This window comes from Manis pentadactyla, chromosome 7 (assembly GCF_030020395.1).
Source record: "Manis pentadactyla isolate mManPen7 chromosome 7, mManPen7.hap1, whole genome shotgun sequence".
In the NCBI taxonomy this organism is placed as follows: domain Eukaryota; kingdom Metazoa; phylum Chordata; class Mammalia; order Pholidota; family Manidae; genus Manis; species Manis pentadactyla.
In genome coordinates, this window is record NC_080025.1 from 101,901,493 (window position 1) to 101,925,114 (window position 23,622).

Consider the following 23,622-nt stretch of genomic DNA (forward strand, 5'->3'; position numbering starts at 1 on the left):
AAAGTGAGACCTTGTTTTGAGGGTGTGTACTGGGTTCAGAGGAGCCTTGCTTGCCCCAGCTCATCTTTGTAGGGTGGAGCTGGGTTACTTGGGCACACCATGGGATGGGCACATCTTAGCTCTGCCTTCTATTGTTTTTATCAGTCCAGTCATGATTTATTAAGTACACAGTTAAATGCAGAACAAGTTCAGTTAATGACAGTCCTGCTCTTAGATGGTTTAAATTCGAGAGAAAAGAAATAAAGATACAGATACATTTTTTTTTAGACATGTTAGGTAGGGTGGAGTGCTGGGTCTCAAACTGGGGTTTGTGGTCTTGAATCCTTTGTGTATCATAATGCACATATATATTATATGTATATATATTATAATGTACATATGTGTGTGTGTGTGTGTGTGTGTGCAGAGAAAATATCTGGAGAGATAAAGTAAAATACTAGTTTTTTCTCCATTTTGGGATGATGGATTTCATCAAATAAGACAGACTAAGTCCCTCATTAATTTCTTCTGCTGCATTATGCCATTTGGTTTTGGCTATGAGATGTAACAAACCCTGGTAGTTCTGATTCAGTTTGCTTGGAAGCACAGACAGTTCAAGGGTACTTGCACTCCAATAAAACAGCCACTTCCCCAGACAGAATGTCCTGCTTAGGTAATATCGATCATTAGAACAGCATAGCAGTAACTTATGTTTGTGAAGTACTAAACAATTTACAAAGCAAGGCCATTCACAGTGAGCCACCTGACGGGTTCCACCAGAAGTGAAATGAAGGGCAAGCGCTCTAGTTCTCTCTTGTTTCGGAGGAGGAAGTCTCTCATGTAGCACATTTTCCTTCCTGCTGAAGATCACATTTCTCGTCTATGTTAAGAGTGTAATGTTGCCAAATATTCAGGAATGCAGATACCCAACCAATGCTCCAGACAAGGGAGTTTTCAAGCCAATTCATCTTAGTGAGCCAGCCCTACCCTCCAGCTCTTTTGGCCAGGAAGAGAGGAGCTGCGGAATGGGGGCTTGGGAAAGGGAAAGGCAAAGGAGAGTCTCTTCTCAGAGCTGCAGTATATCATTAGCAGTTTTCAAGAGAGTGCTGTGTTTGTATTTCTGGTCATTAAGTAAGTATTTGATTCTCTTTGAAATGCTAAAGAAATAGGCCCTTACCATCCCTGTGGTAGTTTTATATGTACTCTTATTTTTAGTAATTTTACATTTTCTAGTAAGGAAGGGAGAGAAATTTGTTTACTGATTCTGGAATGGGCCATTTGCCTCTTGCATGGCTATGCCAGGTTCTCAGTGTGACTTCCCAGCCTTTCCCTGTATGTTCGGCACCCCTTTCATTATATTAAAGACCTTCTTTCTCCCCATGCTACACAGAAGTCGAAGCCTGGTGGTGCCTTTGGTGCCATCCACTTCCTGTTCTCATACAAGCCTCAGGACTCCAGTTCCTTGCTTCAGCCTTTCTTGTCTGTCTTCCAGTTGCTTAGGAAGGCCCATCTTCCCTCACTTCAACTAGTGGTTTGAGATAGCCAAACACATGGCAATTTGAGGAGACTGCTTAGCTGTGCTTTGGTCTCTGTCTGTTGACATGACTTATGAGGACTTGAACCAGCAAATGTTATCTCTTTATATCTCAGGCTGAAGATGACTGTGTGTCTGACTTAGACAAATTAAAGTTTAAAGTGATTGCTCTTTATTCCTATATCATCACCTCAGAAATCATAATTCATTTATTCAATCTTTGATTGTCTAGTTCTTCAGCCACTGAGCTTGGCACTAGTGATAGAAAACAAAACAGGCACTGTCCCTTCCTTCTAGGAATTTATAATATGGTGAACTGAAAATAACAATGATGACAATTGCACATCATGGCATGTGCTATAAAGGAAAGGACTGGGGTGCTGTGGTGGAAAATAATGGGGGATATCTTTAGTAGGGAGGTCACATTGAGAAGGTGTTATTTAGGATGAACCTGAATAAAGAGAGGAAGGCAGTCTTTCCAAGAATGAGGAGATGCCAGAGGAAAGAACAGCAGGGGTGGTAGGATAATACATTTGTTATTATAGCTCTTATCAAGCCATGACTGTAACTTAACTTTATAGTTCAAAGGATGCAAGGTCATTCTATCCCATTTTGTACTTGAGAAAATGTCATCCATCAGTCAACAAATTTATTGCCCAGAGAATAGGATTTAGCTAGGCAGAAAAAGAAGAGAGGAAATTCCAGGCCTGGGGAATGGACCTGCAAATGTGTGAAAGTGAGAATTTGAACTCATGAATTGTGTAGTGAATAGAGAAGTGTGGCTGCAGCTGAGAGTTGGCCCAGGGAAGAGGGTGAGCTGGGGCTGGATACATAAGTCCCTGAGGGCAAAGTTAAGAGTGGGATTTAGTATTATAAGCAGTAGAGAGCTCTGGAAGGTTTTAGGGTTGAGGAGTGGCTTTAGGAAAATGCTGATTTATACCAATTAAATGGACAGTGGGGTCTGGCATGAGCTGGGAGGAAGCAGAGGGATTGGAAGCCAGGAGAACAGTAGGAGGCTACTGTGTGATCAGGACAGGAGGTGAGAAATCTCTGGAGTTTGTGGGATGGTAAAGAAAAGACAGATGTGGGAATCATGAAGGCAAAATCAACAGGCTGAAGAAGTTAAGCAAGATCATGTGCTCAGTGTGGAGCTTGGATGAAAACGCAAACCTGTGGACTAGCCCTTTGCTTCAGGCCGTGGTCTGACCCGCTCAGAGGATGTGTCTCCCCTGTTTCTGCTGGGTGTGTATGTCAAGGTATTGTTCAGATTAGTTAGGTTTTCATACCCCTCTCTCCCTAATTTTCCATATTCCCTCTAAACTGCAGGCCTTTTAGGAGACTGCTTACTTTTTTTTCTCTTCCCACAGCACTAGTTACAATTACTATATATTCACTCAGGAAACATATATATGACAGATGTTGTATTAGGCCCTGATGACAATGATACGAAATCACCCCCTGCTCTTGTTGTCAAAGTGTTCATAGTTAGAAGGGGGAGACTGACCTTAAAAATAAGTAAACGGCTCTGTTCTTCTGCTGCCAGTTTGTGAGAGAGTTACGGGATGACTGCTTTTTCAATAATTGTGAGTTTAGACACATCCTGGAAGATGGTGGCATGAGTAGGGCAGCAGAAATCTCTTCCCAAAACCATATATACTTTTGAAAATACAACAAATAAAACTACGCCTAACAGAGAGACCATAGGATACAGTACAACAGCCACGCTACATCTACACCTGTGAGAACTCAGCATCTCATGAAGGGGGTAAGATATAAGCCGTGGCCCGGCGGGACCTGAGCACTTCCCCCACCCCAGCTCCCCGGTGGGAGGAGAGGAGTTGGAGCGGGGGAGGAGTGGAAGCGCAGGACTGCTAAATAACCAGCCCTAGTAATCTGCACCAGGAGCGCAGACACACATTGCACGGCATGCTGGATACTAGGGAAATGGAAAAGTAAAATCTGTGAGTGGGTCCCCACAGCCAGCTCCCCCGGGACAAAAGAAAAACGAGTGCTTTTTGATACTCTTAAAGGGACAGGGGCCTCACAGATGGACAGAATTGTCCCGGCACACTCAGCCCAGCAGCTGGGAATCCAGGGAACTCCAGGTGCCCCAGCCTCCTGGGTGGCAATGCAGCCCTGAAGCCCCTCACAGTGATAAGCAGCCTGCCATTCATTCCCCTTCCTGTGTATCTCTGGCAGAGCAGCCTGGGAGCGGCCGTGCCCACAGCAGCCGCTCAGAGCCTCCTCCCAGCACACAGCTGCGTGGGCCAGACCCGGGGCTGCTGCCGGCACACAGCTGGCCAGGGCAGGGCACAAAGGGATGCCGTTCTCACAGGAGAGAACACCTGGCGTGTCTGCCTCTCCCCACAGGGCTCTGGGCTGTCCTGAGGGGTGCTCCCGGTGTGCGGATAACTGGCACAAGCAGTGGAGAAGAGCAGGGCTACCAGCAAGCAGGAAGGGACTTTGTTCTCCCAGCTGACACATGTGCCACCTGCCTGTGACTATCTCTATCACCATGAAAAGTCAGAAGAATTTGGTCCAGTCCAGAATCACCCAGACAACCCCTGAGAGAGGCCCTGGGGAGATAGATTTAACCAATCTTCCTGAAAAAAAATTCAAAATAAAGGTCATAACCATGTTGATGGACCTTCAGAGAAATATGCAAGAGCTAAAGGATCAAGTTGGGAGGGAGAATACAGAAATAAAACAATCTCTGGAAGGACATAAGAGTAGACTGGATGAAGTGCAAAAGACCATTAATAGAATAGAAATCAGAGAACAGGAATACAGAGAAGCTGAGGCAGAGAGAGATAAAAGGATCTCCAGGAATGAAAGAATATTAAGAGAACTGTGTGACCAATCCAAATGGAACAATATTCACATTATAGGGTTACCAGAAGAAGAAAAGAGAGAGAAAGGGATAGAAGGTGCCTTTGAAGAAATAATTGCTGAAAACTTCCACAAACTGGGGAAGGAAATAGTCTCTCAGACAATAGAAGCACACAGATCTCCCAACACAAGGGACCCAAGGAGGACAACACCAAGACATATAATAATTAAAATGGCAAAGATCAAAGACAAAGACAGAGTATTAAAGGCAGCCAGAGAGAGAAAAAAGGTCACCTACAAAGGAAAACCGATCAGGCTATCATCAGATTTCTCAACAGAAACCTTACAGGCCAGAAGAGAATGGCATGATATATTTAATGTAATGAAACAGAAGGGCCTTGAACCAAGAATACTGTATCCAGCACGATTATCATTTAAATATGAAGGAGGGATTAAACAATTCCCAGACAAGCAAAAGTTGAGGGAATTTGCCTCCCACAAACCACCTCTACCGGATATTTTAAAGGGACTGCTCTAGATGGAAGCACTCCTAAGGCTAAATAGGTGTCAACAGAGAAAATAAAACCACACCAAAGAAAACAGACCAACCAAATACTAACTAAAGGCAAAAAATAAAATCAACTATGCACAAAAGCAGTCAAAGGAAACATAAAAGAATACAGATTAAAACACCTAACATATAATGAATGGAGGAGGAGGAATTAGAAGGGAGAGAAATAAAGAATCATCAGACTGTGTTTGTAATAGCTTAATAAGTGAGTTAAGCTAGACAAATAGATAGTAAAGAAGCTACCCTTGAACCTTTGGTAACCACAAATCTAAAGCCTGCAATGGCAATAAGTACATATCTTTCAATAACCACCCTAAATGTAAATGTTCTGAATGCACCAATCAAAAGACACAGAGTAATAGTATGAATAAAAAAGCAAGACCCATCTATATGCTGCTTACAAGAGACTCACCTCAAACCCAAAGACACACACAGACAAAAAGTCAAGGGATGGAAAAAGATATTTCATGCAAACAGTAGGGAGAAAAAAGCAGGTGTCCCAGTACCTGTATCAGACAAAATAGACTTCAAAACAAAGAAAGTAACAAGAGATAAAGAAGGACATTACATAATGATAAAGGGGTCAGTTCAACAAGAGGATATAACCATTATAAATATATATGCACCCAATACAGGAGTACCAACATGTGTGAAAGAAATACTAACAGAATTAAAGGAGGAAATAGAATGCATTGCATTTGCTCTAGGAGACTTCAACACACCACTCACTTCAAAGAACTGATCCACCACACAGAGAATAAGTAAGGACACAGAGGCACTGAGCAACACACTAGAACAGATGGACCTAATAGACATCTACAGAACTCTACACCCCAAAGCAGCAGGATACACTTTCTTCTCACGTGCACATGGAACATTTTCCAGAATAGACCACATACTAGGCCACAAAAAGAGCCTCAGTAAATTAAAAAAGATTGAAATTCTACCAACCAACTTCTCAGACCACAAAGGACACTGGACCTGGATCTTGAAGAATGAATTGACTGCAAAGATGAATATTTTGTGCAAATATGAAAAGGAGGCATGAAATGGTGTGGAATAGTGAAGAAGCACTGAAGTCTGTGTGTGTGTGTGGTTGGGGAGGAAGGGTTGCCAGGAGATGATATGGGAAAGATTGATTGGGACCAGATTGTAAAACGCTCAGGTCAACATGAAGCCATAGGTAAGATGTGCGGCCAGCAGAAGTGTTTAAGTAGGCCAGTGCCATGATGGAATGTACAGCTTTCTGGAGAAAGATTCTTGAGAAATGAGGACCCTTACCAGAGAGCCGTGAGTATAGTATTTTTTTCAGTGGTGTTAGACTACTTTCTAACTTCTAGGCTATGTGTAGGTACATTAACCACAGACAATACTCCACCAAAATTCTAGAAACTGAATGAAGTAATGCCATTGCCTCCTTTTTAATCCATATGATTATATTTAGCAAAAGCAACCAAGACAATAAATCTGGAGATGAGAGCAGAGACATGGACAGTCAAAGACACTGAAAATCTGAACAGGAAGGAACAGGATCTTTGAGAGACACCTGAAAACTGTTTCTCACAGTCAGGGGTGGCACCTGAGAAGACATTTATTGTCTTGAGCATTTTACTACAGTATTAAATGAATAGCTATAAAATGCTTCAGGGATAGTTCAGGGCTCCGTTGCCTCAAATCCAGCATTAGAAAGGATGACAGGTCTGGGATTAGAAAAGAATGAGACCAGGCAGATTGATCTTACTGCTTTAAATCCTACAGACTCAAGTCTAGAGCCCTGCTCAGGGGTGCAGCCTTCTTTTGGAAATGGATGAGTGGTCTAAGGTCACTGAGGGTCACATCAGGGATGCAAGCTGCCTTTCTACCCATTGCAAGGGAAGTTGCTGTGGAAGTTGAATTTGATCCAAACGCTAGAGAAATAATCTCTTTTTCAGTTTTATCCTGAATTGAGGAGGGTGAGCTAACATCAAAGAGTAAGTGAGCAAGGGTTTTTTGTTTTGGTAGTTTGATGAAAGTATTCAATACTTTTTGGGCTATAGCTTTCCCTTCCTAATCTTAACCTTCCCTGTTCAGCATAAGCCAGTCTGGAAGTGCCTATGCAGGCAACATGACTTTAAGACAAGGGTCACTATCAATCACTTTGAAATGAATTAATGGTGTATTACCAGGCTTTTCTAGGTATGAAGCTGGTGGTGATGACATTGATCCAAATTAGTGGTATGACAGATGTAATTCTCAGGATCACATACCAGCTTCAATTAATAACTTCTTTTTATGTCCATAGAAAAAATATCAGGTACACTTTATTTTTTGCCACGTCACTTTCCACTAGAAAATATTTTTGCAGCAAGACTACAGTAAATTTAGTAGGTAAAAGTCTAGACTCTGAAGCCAAACTAACTAGATCTGAACTCCTCCACTTTTTGGTTATGTGACTTTGAGCAAGCCACTTAACTGCTCTATCCTTCAGTTTCCTCATCTGTAGAATGGGGATAATAATAAGGGATAATAACCATACCTACTGACTAGACTGATGATAAGGATTAAATAAATTTTCTGATATATGGTAGTACTACATAAGTGTTAGCTATTATTAATAATATTCTATTAATATCAGTCATGGGGAGTAGCCACCCAGAGTGAACCATTACTCTCTAAGCTTCACATTCTGAACTTTACTAAAAGGAAAGAAGTACGCATTTGCTGTCATGCACTAAGCTGGAACATCTGTTATCTCATGTGATACTAACTTTAGTCCTGTCCATTAGATGATTATCTCCATTTTAAAAGCAGGGAAAGTATGGCTAAGAGAACTTAATAACATGGCACAGATGATTTGAGCTGATGTGAACTTGAACCCCCAATTCCAGTGCTCATGTTTTCTTTCTGTACCATGGTTCCTCATAGAATTCTCCAGGAATAAATAGCAAACTCTGAAAATGCAGAACTTAAGTGTGCATGTCAGGGCTGGAGTTTTCATAGTGCCTTGTGCTCTCTCTCCCTTCCCTTCCTGCAGAAGTTGCCTGAGATGGTATCTTATGTTGTCCATGTTGACATGTGACTATGCTAAGGAGAATGCTATGGAGAGAGGCAGCCTTCATGGCCTTTGGTCCCCCCACCGAGTCCATCATGTTTCCTCTAATAACTCACTGTCCCCTCTGTTATGGTACAACCCACCACTTAGTAGGATTCAAAATACCCATACTGGTATTCCAGTTCACAAGAGCACCAGAAAGGAGGAGCCAAGACCCTCTAGGATTCCTCCCATGCCTCCAGAGACCTTAGTCTCTTCCAGAAGGTTATAACCTTGTTATTCTGTGAATGTCTCAGACATCTTTTGGATGCAGTTCATGGATGTTTACATCTGGGAGTTCTGAAAGTCTTCATAACTTCCTGGGCATCATTAAGATGCAGACAATTCCAAGATTGCACAACTCGACTTGTAAACGCGTGTCGGGATGACCCTGACTGTTTATAGAGAAACCCATAAAGTCTCCACACCTTGGCAGTTGGACGGAATATAGATTTGAAGATAACATTTTGGGACCTTATGGGAATCAACATCATTTTGCTCCACCTTCACTTTCATTTGTGGTCCACTTCCCTTCATCCTTCATTACCACACCCTGAAATTATAGTTATTTGTAAGAACACGGACGTATATTCATATTCGTCAGGTTGTTTTTTTGCATATTGTATTCCAAGCCCATGCATGCAGAAAGACAATTACCACTCTACCTCAAGCTCACTGAGTATGCAATCAAGACTCATTATTCCCCTGGTTCTCATTGCATTCACCCCCTTTATGTCTCAGAACAACAATGAATAGAGAGCAAGGTGAAGGGAAGAAGTCAAAGGACCATGCAGAGAAATTTGAAACAAAGGGAATAATTTAGGTGAGAATAATTTGTCTGTGGAGCTGTCACCTTTGATGTTTGAGAAGTTAACTTTTTGTTAGATCCATGAGTGGGAAAAAAAGCTAATTTTCAGAAGGCTTATCTCTGCAAAAGCTTACAGTTTATGGAGAAAAATCAGTGTTTGTAGGTCCATGAATCAGAGTCTAAAATGTATATTTAGATATGTAGTGTCTTATAAAATGTAACATAGAAAGAGACCTGTGGAATATCAGAGCTGGAAAAGGTCATGGAGCCATGTGGTCCAATTCCTCCTTTTAGCAACAAGGCTACAAAGCCAAGGAAGGTTGAATGAATTATCCAGGTCACATGGCTACAAGGAGCAGAAGAGAGACTGGACTAGAAGAGATTGCTAAATCCTAAGCCAGTATAATTTCCATATTATCACACATTACTAATTATTTGCAAGATTTGAGCCAAAGTATGAACCATGCATCACAAGTGAGAGAATCTTAGCAATAGAGGAGACTTTGGAGGTCGTCGTGTGCCATCTCCTCCCTGATACAAGCATCCTCTTGATGACAGCCTTGAGAGATAGCCACTAGCTCTCCAAGTTGACTCTGATGCCAGGAAGCTCAAGACTTTATAAGGCAAATTGTTTTGTCTTTAAACAAAAGGTCAAATTTGTATTTTTAAAACATCAGTACAAAAGGAATAGGGGTGGCCAGAGGGAAATAGCATGGTATTAGTGATGGTGAGGAGTTTTACTCTTTTTCTCAATTAAAAATGAGGATAATAATGCTTACTTTGTGGGGTGATTGTGTGGATTAGAGATGCAGTTTATAAAGCACCTACCTAGTGGCTATTTCAAAACAGGTACTCAAATTGTAGTTATTATGGTTTTTATCCCATTTTTTGAAATTATGCCCTCTGGAGCAACATAGACTATGCCTAATCCTGCAAATATTTGAAAACAATTATCATGACCCTCTAAGTCTTCTCTTCTTCAGACTAAATATTTCCTGATTCTTCTACTGTACTTCCTGTAATGCATTTTGGATGCCTTCACTGCTTTCATTCCCTCTTATTTGTCAATTTCCCCCTTAAAATGTGGTGGCCAGTTGTGGTCAGTCCAACATGCTCTACAGTGGCATTATTACTCCTTCCCTTGATTTGGACATTGCACTTCTCCTACTCTAACTTAGATATTTGTTAACATTTTTGGAGGCCAGATCACACAGTTGGCTCAAGTAAACCTGATTCTACTATCCAGAACATTAGCTGTGCCTCCCAACATTGTGTCAAATGCAGATTTGACAAGCATGACTTTTATATCTTCATTCAAGCTGTTGGTAAAAATGTTAATCAAGGAAATACCAAAGATTGAGCCTCAAGTAATACCTCTGATCCTTCCCTGCATGTTGACATCCATCCACTGGTTTGGTGACATTGTTTCACCAACTCCAGATCTACACATCTTTACTAGCAAAAATAACTCAGCAAGATATAGTCACTCTTTGTGTTTTTGGAATTGGATATTTAATTTATCCAGAGGTGAAATGCCATTCTTTTATAAATGAAGATATGTTTAGAACTCATAATTGGGAAAATGTGAACCCAGAAAATAATTTCATGTTTGAGTTACTATGTAATGCTTAAAGAAAAACATCATCTCTTCTTAATGTGAACTGATAATGCTTGCCTAATTGTTTATTTTTCTAAAATGTTTTGAAATTACTTTCTGGGTCTGGGCGAAGGAGGCTAGAGGATTTGCTGATTTCATGTGTTGGGGAGGAAGGAGATTAGTGAAGTATTAAACCTTAACTTTCAGAAGCCTTTTCCATCTCTGGTGGAGATCACAGAGACAGAGAGATGTCTCAAAAATGTTGATGAGGGTGAGTTATATTCCCAAATAGTCTTTATTCTTTAATTCCCAAAAATATTCTTAAACTTTTAGGAGGAAGAGCTACTTCTTTCTCTCACTTAACATGCTTTACTCTGAAGAAATCAAACCAGTTTCCTTGTGCTGCAACACAAATCAGTTTTTCTTGGTTTTCGTGGTGGAGATAAAGAATGGTTGTCACCGTCATTTGAACTAAAGTACTCAAAGACTTGATGCTCACCTCTTGGTACTTCCTCCAAGGGCTCATTTAGTATTTTCTCAAAGACTTTACTTTTCAGTCTTTGTACTTTATTTGTGGCTTTCTTCTTAATCCTGATCCTATCTATTTCTCCAGCCCATAATCGACCAACTACCTTAATACATAAAACTATTATTGTGAGCATACTTTGAGATTTCAAGGTTAACAGACAAGAAGTTAGCATTCTCAAAATTGCCCATGGAACAAAAGATAAAATTTCATCTTACTGAATATTCTAAGAATGCCATCTTATTGTTTACTCATTCACTCACTATTTATTGAGCATCCCCTAAATGCAAGGTAGTGACCTAAGAGATGGAGACACAGTGGGGAGCAAAGTCAGATTTAGTCCCTTGTCTTGTTGTGCTTATATTCTAGAAAAAGAAAGAGATATAATCAAATAATTTAAACAACTGTAAACTTGTAGAAAGTACTACAAAGGAGAAGAGATGGTGCCCATCAATGGAGAGATCAGGGAAAACTTCTTCACATGATACTTACTTAATCTGAGATTTGAAGATGGAGTCAGGGCAAGAGCATATGTAGCAGAAAATATTATATTCCAAAGGCCTGTGCTGACATGGAGCATGGTCAGTGTGAGGGCAGTGAAATTCCAACAAGGAGGAGTGAATCACAGACAGGAAAAGTGAAGTGCCATGAGATAAGCTGGGGAGGTAGGAAGGAGCCCCATACAGGCCTTGGAGTTCAGACAAAAAACAATGTCTGTGTCTTCTGAACTGTGGGAAGCCACCCAAAAAGCTTGGGGTAGAGGAGGCATGTTAGGAGAATTATGCATGATGTGATCAATTTTGGCTTTTGAAAAGATAACTGTGGCTGTAATATGGAAAAGAGGAGAAAGGAAAGCCAAACTGAGTGACAGCCAGTTAGGAGACCATTGCCTAGTCCAGGAAAGGAGATGATAGTGGTTTGGTACAGATTGGTGGAAGGAGAGATGGAAAGATAGAAAGAGATGAAGATGCTAAGGTTGAATTTGTAGTGCTCAGGGATTCTTATATGGGAGTGATAGAAAAGAAGTGTCAAGGGTAACTTAAAGGGGTCCATATATTTTAAATTCTTGTTTGTGAATTTAAATAATATTTTTAAAATAGTAAATTATACAGCTCTCTTGATAACCATTGGTAGCACAACAGTAAAAATTCTAAAGAGAGTCAAAAATCTTTCTGTACCTCAGATCTGTTATTGACAAAGTAGGCAATATGAAAAATTTTGAGTATCTTTGAGGATCCCAACAATGGAAAAAATAATACTTGAAATTGTTTACTTCATCAAGACCTTAATAAGAGTCAGAGAAATAAGTTTTTTAAGGTAAACTATAAGAAGAAATAACACAATTAACTTAATTTTATTATTATTTTGTTTGATTCTCTTCATCTCTAGATCCTCTAAAAAGAACTCAAGCATGCTCCTGCACTGCCACCCCAATACAAATCGCCATTTCCTTTCCTCTTACTTTAACCAACCACAATATTTTCTCACATTAAGAAAACCTTCCAATACATAAGAGGAGCCTTTGGACCATGTGTGTATATATAAGCCTGTTCGTGCCTTTGGGATCCCACAACAGCACAGTCGGCTCACAGTCTAAGCCAGGTGCCCAGTTTCCATCTGGATTTCTGACAAACTGTGTGGTCAGGATTTAGAAATCAGAAACCTGGGAAAGGTGCAATGTGATGGACACAACCACCCAAATACCATATATGTTATCACCATCATTTAACACATAGTGCAGGAAATCCTGTTCTTTGCAGAAGAACTTCAAAGAACCACTTCTAGTTCTCCTGGGTAACATTCATTTTTAGCTTTGCTAACCCTAAAGTGCAGACAGATATATATTTTCCTTTAGTAAATTGCTAGTGACACTACTTTTCTTTCCTGTCATCCTCAACCCACTGTCCAGTGGGCCTCTCAAATTTCACTACCCTTTCAGGCTGAATAGCTGCACCTAGCTGTTTACAGAGGCCCATTTACCCACTCTGCTGTGCCTTGCATTTTCTCTTTCTTTTCTAGGTTTTGAACTTCTCACATCTCAACTCCACCATGTTGATGCTCCCCCTTCTGCTCCAGAGTGAATCCTCTCTTATTGTTCCAGCGACTTTCTAGGAAGAGCTGTCTCTTAAGGCAGCTTTATCTTGTATATTTAACCTTCCTTTTGAATTTTAAAGAGAAAAAACTTTCTTTAAGTCATCAGAAATATCAGGTCCCTTAAGTGACTCAGTTGTCTAATTTGTTCTTACTATTTTCATGCAGTATGTGTTTACTGAATGCCTACTTTGCCCCAAGCACTGTGGGATAGTTATAAATACAAACATTCTATATTCTAGAGGAATGTAGAATGAATAAGTAAAGAATAAGAAAGACAATGAACAAGTAAATGAATAAGCAATCATTTTCTGTATTCCATTATTCCATAAAATTGTTAGAGATTGATTTTGTAGAAATAGAGCAGAAGTTGCAACTCTCGCTCTCATCATTGGATCCCAGACACCCTGTCATCTATTCCAGCTGTCCATCCTCATTCCCTGTTGTTGAGCTTGGGTCATGAATACCCAGATTATGATTTGGAAAAGTAGTAATTTCCTGAGGAAAAAAAATTGGTGGTTGGCCATTGTTATAGGACTGGAAAAGAAAAAACATCCCAGTGTGCTTGTCATTCAAAGCAGGATGCTGAGTGACTCTCCACTAATCACAGTATTGTGCACTTACCACAGAAATAATTTTCAAGTGCAGTATATATCACACCAAGTCAGAGAGGATACACACATCAGAGAGTAAACTTCACATCAGCATGGTGGCAGAGTGATCAGTGAACTTAAAGGTATTTTCATATGTGCCTTACTCTTAGGGTGAATAGTTATTTTTCATTTTCTTGTAGCTATAAGTTATAAGATGAATGGATCCATGGCTTGCCAGAAGCCATAACTCTGTATTTAGTTAACATAACTCGAGTCCCAATTTTGGCCTCCTGAGAACTTGAAAGTAGAATGAAACATTGACTTATTCTGTCTTCCCCCTCTGTCTTATCTGGGCAGAATATCTCGATGCACAGCACAGTTGGTGGGGCCATGTCGGGGCCTGGAACTCACCATCTTGGCAACACCCGGATGCCCAACCACGACACCAGCGTTGTGATTCAGCAAGCCATGCCGTCACCTCAGTCCAGCTCTGTCATCACACAGGCACCTTCCACCAACCGCCAGATTGGGTAAGGAGACTTCCTCAGTCGTCTCCGGGTCCTGGCTGGAGCTCAGAGAATGTCGTGGACTTTCTCCTTGTTTCTGGTGCTCAGAATGGATGAGACAGAAACTGGTTTTCCTAGCGCTCAGTGATGCTTTCGATGGGAGAAGGGAAGGGGAGTCTCCTTTCAGTGGAAGAGGTTTGGTCTTGGACTTTGCAAGCAAAAGCAAGTTGTTCCATGTCATTGTTCTCAAACAAGATTTGTGAACTTTAAGATGACTGTGGGAAACCCCCCATGAGTGTTGTGGAGACTAGAGCACAGTTCTCAGGACAAAGGACATAGCTCTCAGGCTTGAGGATGATAGAGGGAATTCACCAGCCTGGCCTCCTCCCCCACACAGTCATCCTTTCCTAGACTTCTGGAGCCCTTTACCTGTGTCTTCTGCATATTTCCACAGTCTTCCTTCCCTCTGATTATTCTTCCTTGCCTCTTTTCCTTGTTAATACCTCCCCCTCCCTTTGCATTGGTCCATACTCATACATGCAGTAGACTAAAGGAAAAAAGCAAGCCCCTTACCTCTCATTTACATAAAAAAGACAATACTGAGGCATTGAGAAAAATTAGTAGAAAGCTCCTGTCAAAATCCCAAACACTCCATGTTATGGGATGGAAAAATCTCTCACTCCTGAGTATCATGAGGTAGCTTGAGCCCCTTACTACCCTGAGTGTGGTCAGAGGACCAGCAGCTGGGCATTACTCAGAAGCTTCTTAGAAATGCACAGTCTCTGGCCCAGCTTCCTTATCTCCGTGATGAGGATGGTGTCTTTCCATCCTCACAATAATAGAGGAGGAAATAAATAAAAATTTAAGAATACTTGGGTTCTCAGGAAGAAGAGGTAAAAGCTTAAGCCAAAGAGCTCTGACAAATTCATATTGCTGGATGCTGAGAACTTCTTGCTCTATGTTTCCAGAATTCTCTGTTTAAAGGAGGTAAGGGAACTTAACTGTGCTTGGTATGTGCATCAGAATTCACTTTGAATATTTAGTTGAATATTGGCTATGGTGATTTAAAAAAAAAAAAAAACCTAGAAGTTTTCCCACAGTTTGTCAGTGTGCTCTTTCCCCCTTGTTTGTGATACTTATAAGAATTCCAGACCAAGAGTGGGCACTGGGGACAACACTGGCTTATTCCTCTTGAGATGCTTTAGAAGGGTACCTTGTCTCCTCACATATCTCAAATTTCTCACCTTACTGGATGGGTTGTGACATGTGAAGACCCACCTGAACAAATGAGAGTTGTGAGCAGTGACTATTTTGTGACTTTGCCATGGGGACATTCAAAAAACAGAAAACTAATCTGGCCATTTGAATGCTTGGCTTTGTTGAAGAAGCCAACACTAAATTAGCAAGTGTCTGTTAGAGACTTCTTTTCTTCTCAAATGACAATAGGAGCAAATGTTGCCACCATCTAAAGCAAAAACCTATAATATACTAAAGAGGGTGGGATGGGTTGTTAAAGGCAGCATCTAAATCTCAAGGGACTCCTTTACTCTAGTGGCTTGGCCTTGGGCAGACAATTCAGTTAGGCTAGCTAATTATAATTATTTTATTTTTCTTTCAAGGGGTAAAAAGCATAAAATGTGCAAGAGTTTACTAGCAGTTTTACAACATTCCTTCCTCCCTGGAGTTCTCCTCTCCGCCCCCTACCCCTCACACCCCCTCCCTTCTTCCACCAGCTACCCTCTTGGAGGCCCTTAGTATTTGACCATTGTTAATACAATGCTGGTTTTGTGAAACAATCTTTTAAGGGTTAGCACTAAATTTTAAGATGGTTCTTGACTCTGTCAATAATTTACCCAGCTGTCCCAGAGTTGTACAGTTTGGTGATATTTCTAGGCTGTGTCACTGTGCCTGGGCGGGTAGGGGTGTTTCTCTGGTACGTGTGACCTCCCGACCACTCCATCTTCCCATTTATTCCCAATCCTGGGGTGTTGGATGTCTCTCCTGGTGTGTTCTAGGAGATAATTGTCACTTTTAGTACTCTGTCTCATTGCCAAGCTGGAGGGGGGCTGTTTCTTTTGTTCCGATTCTTCCCTGTTGTGCTGAGCATGCTGACTCCAGCCACACATCCTGTCATTTCCATTTTCTCCCTGTGACCCATCCAAACCCTTGCCCGGATGATCGTGGGGACTCAGCAAGGAACCACCCAGCCCCTCTCACCAGTGGGTCCAGCTTGAAACTCTAGGCGGTAACATTTGGGGTGGTTGGCTCTTTTATTTCTCTCTGCAAAGAGGAAATGAGTACTTATTTTAAAACATGAGTTCCCTCTGGAGACTGTGTCTTTAAATGAGCATTTGAAATTGCAGATAGTTTTTTTTTTTTTGAGGCTGCACAGAACCATATTGTAGTAATATTCTGATTTTTATCACAACCTCAAATATTTAAGTGTCAAAATCTGGCCAAGCCACCTGCAAATGTTTGCCATGGCGACCAGCCAACAAAAACAGCAAACAGCAATGAAAGTCCTCATTCAGGCGCAGCCGACACCACATGCACCCAGCCAGTGAGCCTGCGACCACCTGTGCCCACGAGCGCTCGTGGGTGTGCTCGTGTGGGGTGGGGGCGCCTGTATCCCACTCCCCTCTTCCCTTCCCTTTACCAGGGCTTGGCTTCTGATGCCAGCCCGCTTCTGCTCTCCATTCTGCCTCCTCCTTTCGTGCTGTATTTAAGCTGAGAGGCTTGAATGTATTGGGAATGGGATTGACATGGAGGACTGTGAAATGGGAGTAGCATTCTTTCTCAGGTAAGGTTTTGGGGACAGAGTGAATGCATCCATGTGAGCATTTGATTTTCATACTTTTTGAGTAGGCAGGGAGCCAAAATAGACCAAAATGGGTGGAAATACAAAAATCCAAAGAAGTAAGGTTAAAACTAGGTAGACAGACAACATGGGCAGCTTCCATTCCATCCCATATCATGTCCTACTATGCCTAGGCCCAATTCTGTCAAAGTAGCACTGTTATCCTGATAAGAACTGGAGGTCAGTATAAATATCCCACATTGCACTCGTGTGGTTAGGCAGGATAGAAAAACGTGGCTCTAGAGGGTGTGGGAGGCATTCCCAAACTAGTGACTACTTGTCCTTAGTCACACTGTCAGACGCTGTGCTGTGCAGGAAAAGTGTCTTTGGCTGATTAATGGTAGTGTTTTAGGAGATAAGTTTTCCAGATGAAAAAAGAAAAAAAAGTGAGCCATGGGCTGTGAGGGAGACAAGTGACACAGAAAGCAAGCATGTGTTAAATATCGATAAAATCCATTCAGCCTTGGACCAAATATGTGGCAGACTCTAAGCAGTATCTCTATTCCAGTCATTTTTATTAGATATCATGGAACAGGTTCATTAATTCAGGATCAAGTCAGCAATACCTGGGGGAAATGGGGGATGAGCATGTAGCGGTAGCATAAATTCTCTTTCTCTTTGTCTCTCCTCACATGAGGCATTTTTGTAGGAACCAGTAATTAGTTGAGTAGGTGGTTATAATCTTAATAGATCCCAGCTTTCCTAAGAAGTCTATTTCTCTTTATGGAGTAAATGTTAGTAGATAATTCATGTTCACCTATTCTTCAGGAGACCAATGAAGATAATATGGAGTATGGAGTTTTGTAAGAATGGATATCAATACAGAGTTTTGACAGTTTATAGAAGACAATGCCAAAATAGTCCACAAAACTTCTTCTTATATTCTTCCTGTATTCACATGGTCTACAGATATAATTCTATATAGGGACCTTGGCAAATATGTAAGCTTGTTAGATTATTGGGGAAAATTATTTGATCGTAATTGCTTACATCTCTAATATCAGAATATATAAATATTCCTACCAAGGCTGTTATCTGGACTAACAGCATGTGGCCCATTGTGAAATATCCTAGGAAGATATCAGGAAACTTGAAAATATTGTCAACAGCAGCGTATAGGGAGCCATTAATATATGAAACCCTTCCTTGATTTTATACCAATTTTAGTCCTGGCCCATTATATGTAGCTATATTAGTTATTTGGTCATAATCTCTATTCTCATGAGACTAAAGATAGGCTACATAGAGATCTAATACTTAGCTAGAAAGATATATAAAATGTTGCAGAAGCAAATCTTGTTTTATGTAAAAATAAAAGGGGACCGACCCTCATCATACACTGTGCCTCCACATGCCCTTTCTGTGCTTCTTCCTCTTTTCTCTGGGCAATCCCTGACCCTGAGCGTCTTGTAGAATATCAGGTATAGCTCACTAGATATGACCAAGGGCAAAATAATAATAAAATGAAAAGAGCAGCTTATTATATCTCAGACTCTGTTGGTGGTGAAAGCAATGCCCTTCTTTGTTAGGGAGTCCCTGGCTGTGCTGTAGGAACTGGAGTTACTATCTGAGGTGCCAGTTGAGATGAGAATGTTAATCAACTTGAGGATTTTTGTGTAACTGTTGCTCTGAAAGAATAAATAAAAGGGCCAAGGGCAGGGGTAAGGGGCAATCAGTAAATGGTACTGTCATAGAAAGGCACAGTTTAAAGGAGACTTAAATAACAAATCAGCTTACAGTTTAAGAATGTGCTTGCCCTGCAAATGCATAGGTGTATAAATCTATTATTAAGAGTTTTCTTAAACACTACAAAACACACTGAGCATGATTAAGGCTGTTGCTGCCCAGCCCAGGCTAATGATAGTGACATCCAAGCCAGCCTTCTTCCTGCTGGAAGCAGCAGGTCAGCAGGTCCCAGGCTGTCACTGGCCAGCAGCCCTTTGCCAGGGCAGCTTGAATCTCAGAAGCCATTATTTCCTGCTTTGTGTTTTGCTGAATATCACAGCTATGAACATTGCTTTATTGTTAGAAAGTTGCTGGATCTTTCACAGCCCTGAGAACATTTACGAGGGTCTTTCAGGGGGATGCTTTCTGGGAGGGTTGATGGACTTAACCATATGGCTCCCGTTAAATCCCGTGCATAGCCTTGAGAAATTACCTCTGACAAGGGGGCCAGCAGCCTTCCACTCACAGAGTTTTATGTGTGGAACGAAACATTTAATACTGATACTTGAGGAAATATAAGGTTTCTCGACTTTCAAAAGTTGTAACACCACATGATGTTGTGGCCAGACGAAGGCGGCAGAGCCAGAACACCAGAACACATGGCTGCATATTCCAAGAAGCAGAAAAACATCCGTGCTTTTGTCTCTGAATCTTCTTGCCTCTGTCTCCTGAGGCCAGCTTCATGTGTCTTAGTGTCTTCACTCCTCATGTGGAGTAGAGCAAGGCTGGTATCTTAGTCCAGACCACTGCAACAAAATAAGACAGACTGTGGCTGGAACAGCAGACATTTATTTCTCACAGTTCTGGAGGCTGGGAAGTACAAGGGCCAGATGCCAGCAGATTCGGCCCCTGGGAAGGGCCCTTTTCCTGCCTTGCAGGCAGCTGCCACCTCCCTGTGCTCACACGTGACCTCTTCTTCATGGAGAGAGAGAGGTTGCCCTCTGGTGTCTCCTCCTCTTCTAACGAGGACACTAATTCCGTTATGGGAGCGCAGCCATCATGACCATATCTAAACCTAGTCGCCTTCCAAAGGCCCCCTCCCCTAATACCATGGGGGTTATGGCTTCAACATTGGGGTTTGGAGCAGGAGGAGACACAAACATTCAGTCCATAACAGGTAGTCTACCTGAGAGAGAAAATTGGAAGTCGTTCTTCAATGGCTCAAGCTTTTTGTTAGAAAAACCCTTGATTAGCAGACTGACACTGAAGAGAAGGAAGGAAGCTAACATTTATCCAACATCTACTATGTGCCAGGCACTGAGCTAGCTTTACATGTTGTTTCTTATAATTTTCTGAGAGCCCAGGGCACTACACATTATATATTCCAGTTTTATTGTCAAAGAAGAGAAGTAATTTGTTCAACATCATTCAGCCAATGAGATGAGCAGAGTTTTGAATGTAGGTCTGTTGGTCTCCAAAGCACACGCTCTGCCCGTGCTCCTGTCACAGCAATCCCAGTGCCATGAAAGGAAGACACAGGAGCACATCTGACCACTTGGGAGAATCGCCTCCGCATAGGAGTTGGCTAAGCGTTAGTCTACCTAGTTCGGTGTGCAGAGCTTCTGGGTTTTCACACACTCACGGGGTGGTCAGGAGCAGAGGTACACACACTGAGCTCCCAGCAACTGCTTCAGTCCTTCAGAAGAAATACACAGAAGTTCCCTGGCCCTCAAGAAAGGGAGATCAGGGTCTGTCTTGAGCACATGGATGGAGAGTGGGCCTGTGCCAGGGAGACCTCTGAGCCAAATTCCCTCATTTGCAGGAAAACTTAAGTCCCCGCAGTATGTGATTGCCCTTTCTCCAACCACTTGATTGCTCTACATTTGGCTTCTTGGTTTGCAGGAAACCCCTGTCCTCTTATTTTGATTCCTGCTGTGGGTAGGTGACTTTGCCTGTGATCTCCTCTTGGAGGAGGATTTCGTTTCTGGATCCTATGAACAGAAGCTCTGCTCACATAGTTCCAGAAGCTCCCATGTAAGTGTCTCTCTGTGTATTTCCTCTCCTATTTTTAGAACAGATAAACACAGATGAAGGTCTGCTTCTAGAGTAAATAGCCCAGGATCATTTGATCTGTGTCTATTGTAAACCGAGACACTTGTTCTTTTGTGCAGCATATTGAAAAGATACACCTGGAAAACAAGAGCTTGCTCAGAGCCAAACCATATGGATCAGAAGGGATTCCTGGAAAAGTATTGGCCATGGGTTCAGAGGTCATGGGTTTAGGATGGTCCAGGCTCTGTTGTTCAAAAGGTTTCAACTTTTCTAGACCTCATTTCCTTCATTTATATATGAAAAGGTTAAATTAACAGCTGATTGTTAAGTCAATTACAGCAACAAAATCCTTATTCAGTTCTTTCCTGTCTCCAATTTATTTTCTCTTTTGGTTTGCTTTCCTCCAGGAGCTGAGTTGGGTAGGAACTACAGAGTATCTGAGCTCCAAGACATGTTCACATACCCCAGTGGGTGAAAACAGAAAAGGGCTTAGGAATACTTGGGAAGAGAGTGCCAGTGCAGACAGAGGAGGGTCCTAACATATGAAGCCAGAGAAAATCGACTTCCAGGCTCAACTGCTAGGTGAATAACAACAACTTTCTAGTTCTGTTATATTGTAATGAACATACCCATTTTACAGTTGCATAAGTGAGGTTCAGAGATAATGCAGCTTGCCCCGGGTCATACCACTAATGGCAAGAACCAGACCTAGAAGCCAGGCCACAACATTGTACTGTCCCATGGGTCCAAGTGAGCTTGACTTCCCCTACTTTTGGTTTCCTCACCTGTAAAATGGGGAGGTGTTACAAAAAAATCCTTAAAGCCCTATCCAGCACTAAAAAGCTAATGATTTTCATGTCAAGTTGAATTTTGAAAACTACTTGGCAAGGTAAGTTCTTAAATGCTGTAAGTCTCATAAAGTGTAAATAACTCTTGTCTGAGCTATTTGACAAGTATTTTCTGAGTTAGGAGTAAAGGACTGTTTTAGGTATTTACAGATAGCCCAGGGTACCCACTGCATATTCTATGTATTCATAGGATTTAAAAGATAAATGATCTAATAGGTCCTCTCATATGTATTTTTCAATAATATTTTATCAAATGGATTTTTATATGTACTGTCATTTTTTAATATTCTTTTTACTGAGGATTTAGCTAAAGATTATACAAACTCTGTGGACATTTTATCATTGGTTAGATGAGAATAACACATATACAGTTTGGTTTTGAATTTTGGATACAAAGGGAATCCTTGATATTAAGCTTCCATTACATACAGATGGAATCCTATTTCAATAAGGCAGTGCAAAGCCATTAGTAGTGATTGAAAGCTAAGGCTGATGGTTCTGGCTCTAAAGTTCTGGATCTTTAAACATATTCCTTGAACCCTCTGGGCTCTACTTTTTCATCTTATAAAAAAGAAAGAATGAAACTAGATTGTCTAACAAGTGCCCTCTTCTAGCTCTTAGAAACAAGTTTGTTTCCTTATCCTGACTAACACTCCATCACAACACTGCTTGTCTGGTGTGGATTGTGGAAGAAATTCCATAAAATAGTTACACTCACATTTAGCAGGCTATCTGTAATGTATATTTGCCAAGTATGTTTTGCTTTTGGTAAATATCAACATAAAATTCCTGTAGAGTAATAAACATCCTTAAATAGTACCAGAAATATTTAAAAGAATTTGGAGTTTTATAGCTTTTCCCCCTTTGGCAAAGTGCATTTTGGCTGGTGAATAGGCCGGTAAAGTCTGTAAAATGATAGGACCCTTGTGAGTGTTGGGTAGACACATGCAGGAATGTGTTTGGGTTGCTTTCGTAGGGTTGCAGATCTTTGCAGAGAACAGATGGCCCCAAACATCTTTGAAATGCCAAAAACGACTTCCTGAATAGCCAATTACCCATAATGTATTGGTTCAGATGTGGTAATTCTCAAGCCAAATGCATAGGACTTTACAGCAGACTTCCAATCTATTATTTTTGTCCATAAAGCCCATAAACATTTTCTACCAAATAATCATAATGATAACTGCAACAAAACACCCATCCCCAAGTCACTGAACCCTTGTCAAATGCACACTGTTGTTCTGAGAATCTGGAGGGGCTGGAGTCCAAGCATTTGGAAGACTCTCAGGAATCACCACTCGGCGTGACATTTCTTCTCACTTTTCCCAGCATCTTTCTCAAATGGCGTACCTGAAGAGATAAGCAGTATTGTGCTAGATTAAAGAGAAACAGGAGCTGCTTCCATTTCAGTGTTGTTTGGATAGAATGAGGGGAGCCATTCTGATGAACCTGCAAACTCAGTGAAACTCAAGTCATTCTGTGATCCTATGTTGAGTCAGGGTCTATTTTTGATGACGAAGCTAGACAAAACTGCAACTTCATGGATACATATTCCAAATCACAGCCTCTCTAAAACACTGAAAGAATAAATTTAAAAATAATCTGAACTAAATTGTATACTGTTAAAAGACATGGGAATTTTAGCATCCAACTGAAAATCATTCATGCCGTGTGCGCCCATAGACGTACATGTGCATACATGTATGTACACACATTTCATATTTTGCTTTACTGGAATATAATGTAGGCCATTTGATAAGTGTGTAACCTTATTCAAAGCCCTTGAAGAATTTTTCCAGGAGTATCTTCTGTATTCTATATAGCATCATTTTTCATAATGTCCTGAATATTCCTTATAATCTCCCTCTTACATGACAATAAACTATACAAGAACCTTGGAACCACTTTTAAGGAATAGTCACAGTGACCAACAAGTATAATAAGTTTAAAAAAGAAAACACTCATGTAGATTCACATTAGCCCCTTTGTCTAATTTTCAGAAAATTGAAACAATTTTGCACTATCTAGAAAATGACCATTTGGCTGATGTTTTCAGGAGGAACCACTCTTTATTTATCTAACACCTTGACATTGTC

The 23,622-nt window shown here is 41.1% G+C and overlaps 1 protein-coding gene across 4 annotated transcripts in view; it reads left to right on the forward strand.

The window, feature by feature from the left end:
• Positions 1-23,622, forward strand: part of CREB5 (cAMP responsive element binding protein 5) — a 385,945-nt gene that overhangs the window by 134,753 nt on the left and 227,570 nt on the right. For all 4 annotated transcript variants that reach the window (XM_036897402.2, XM_057504611.1, XM_057504612.1 and 1 more), the window contains one exon: positions 13,956-14,128. In XM_036897402.2, the coding sequence (XP_036753297.2) occupies positions 13,956-14,128 (173 nt within the window). The remainder of the gene's footprint in view (positions 1-13,955; positions 14,129-23,622) is intronic.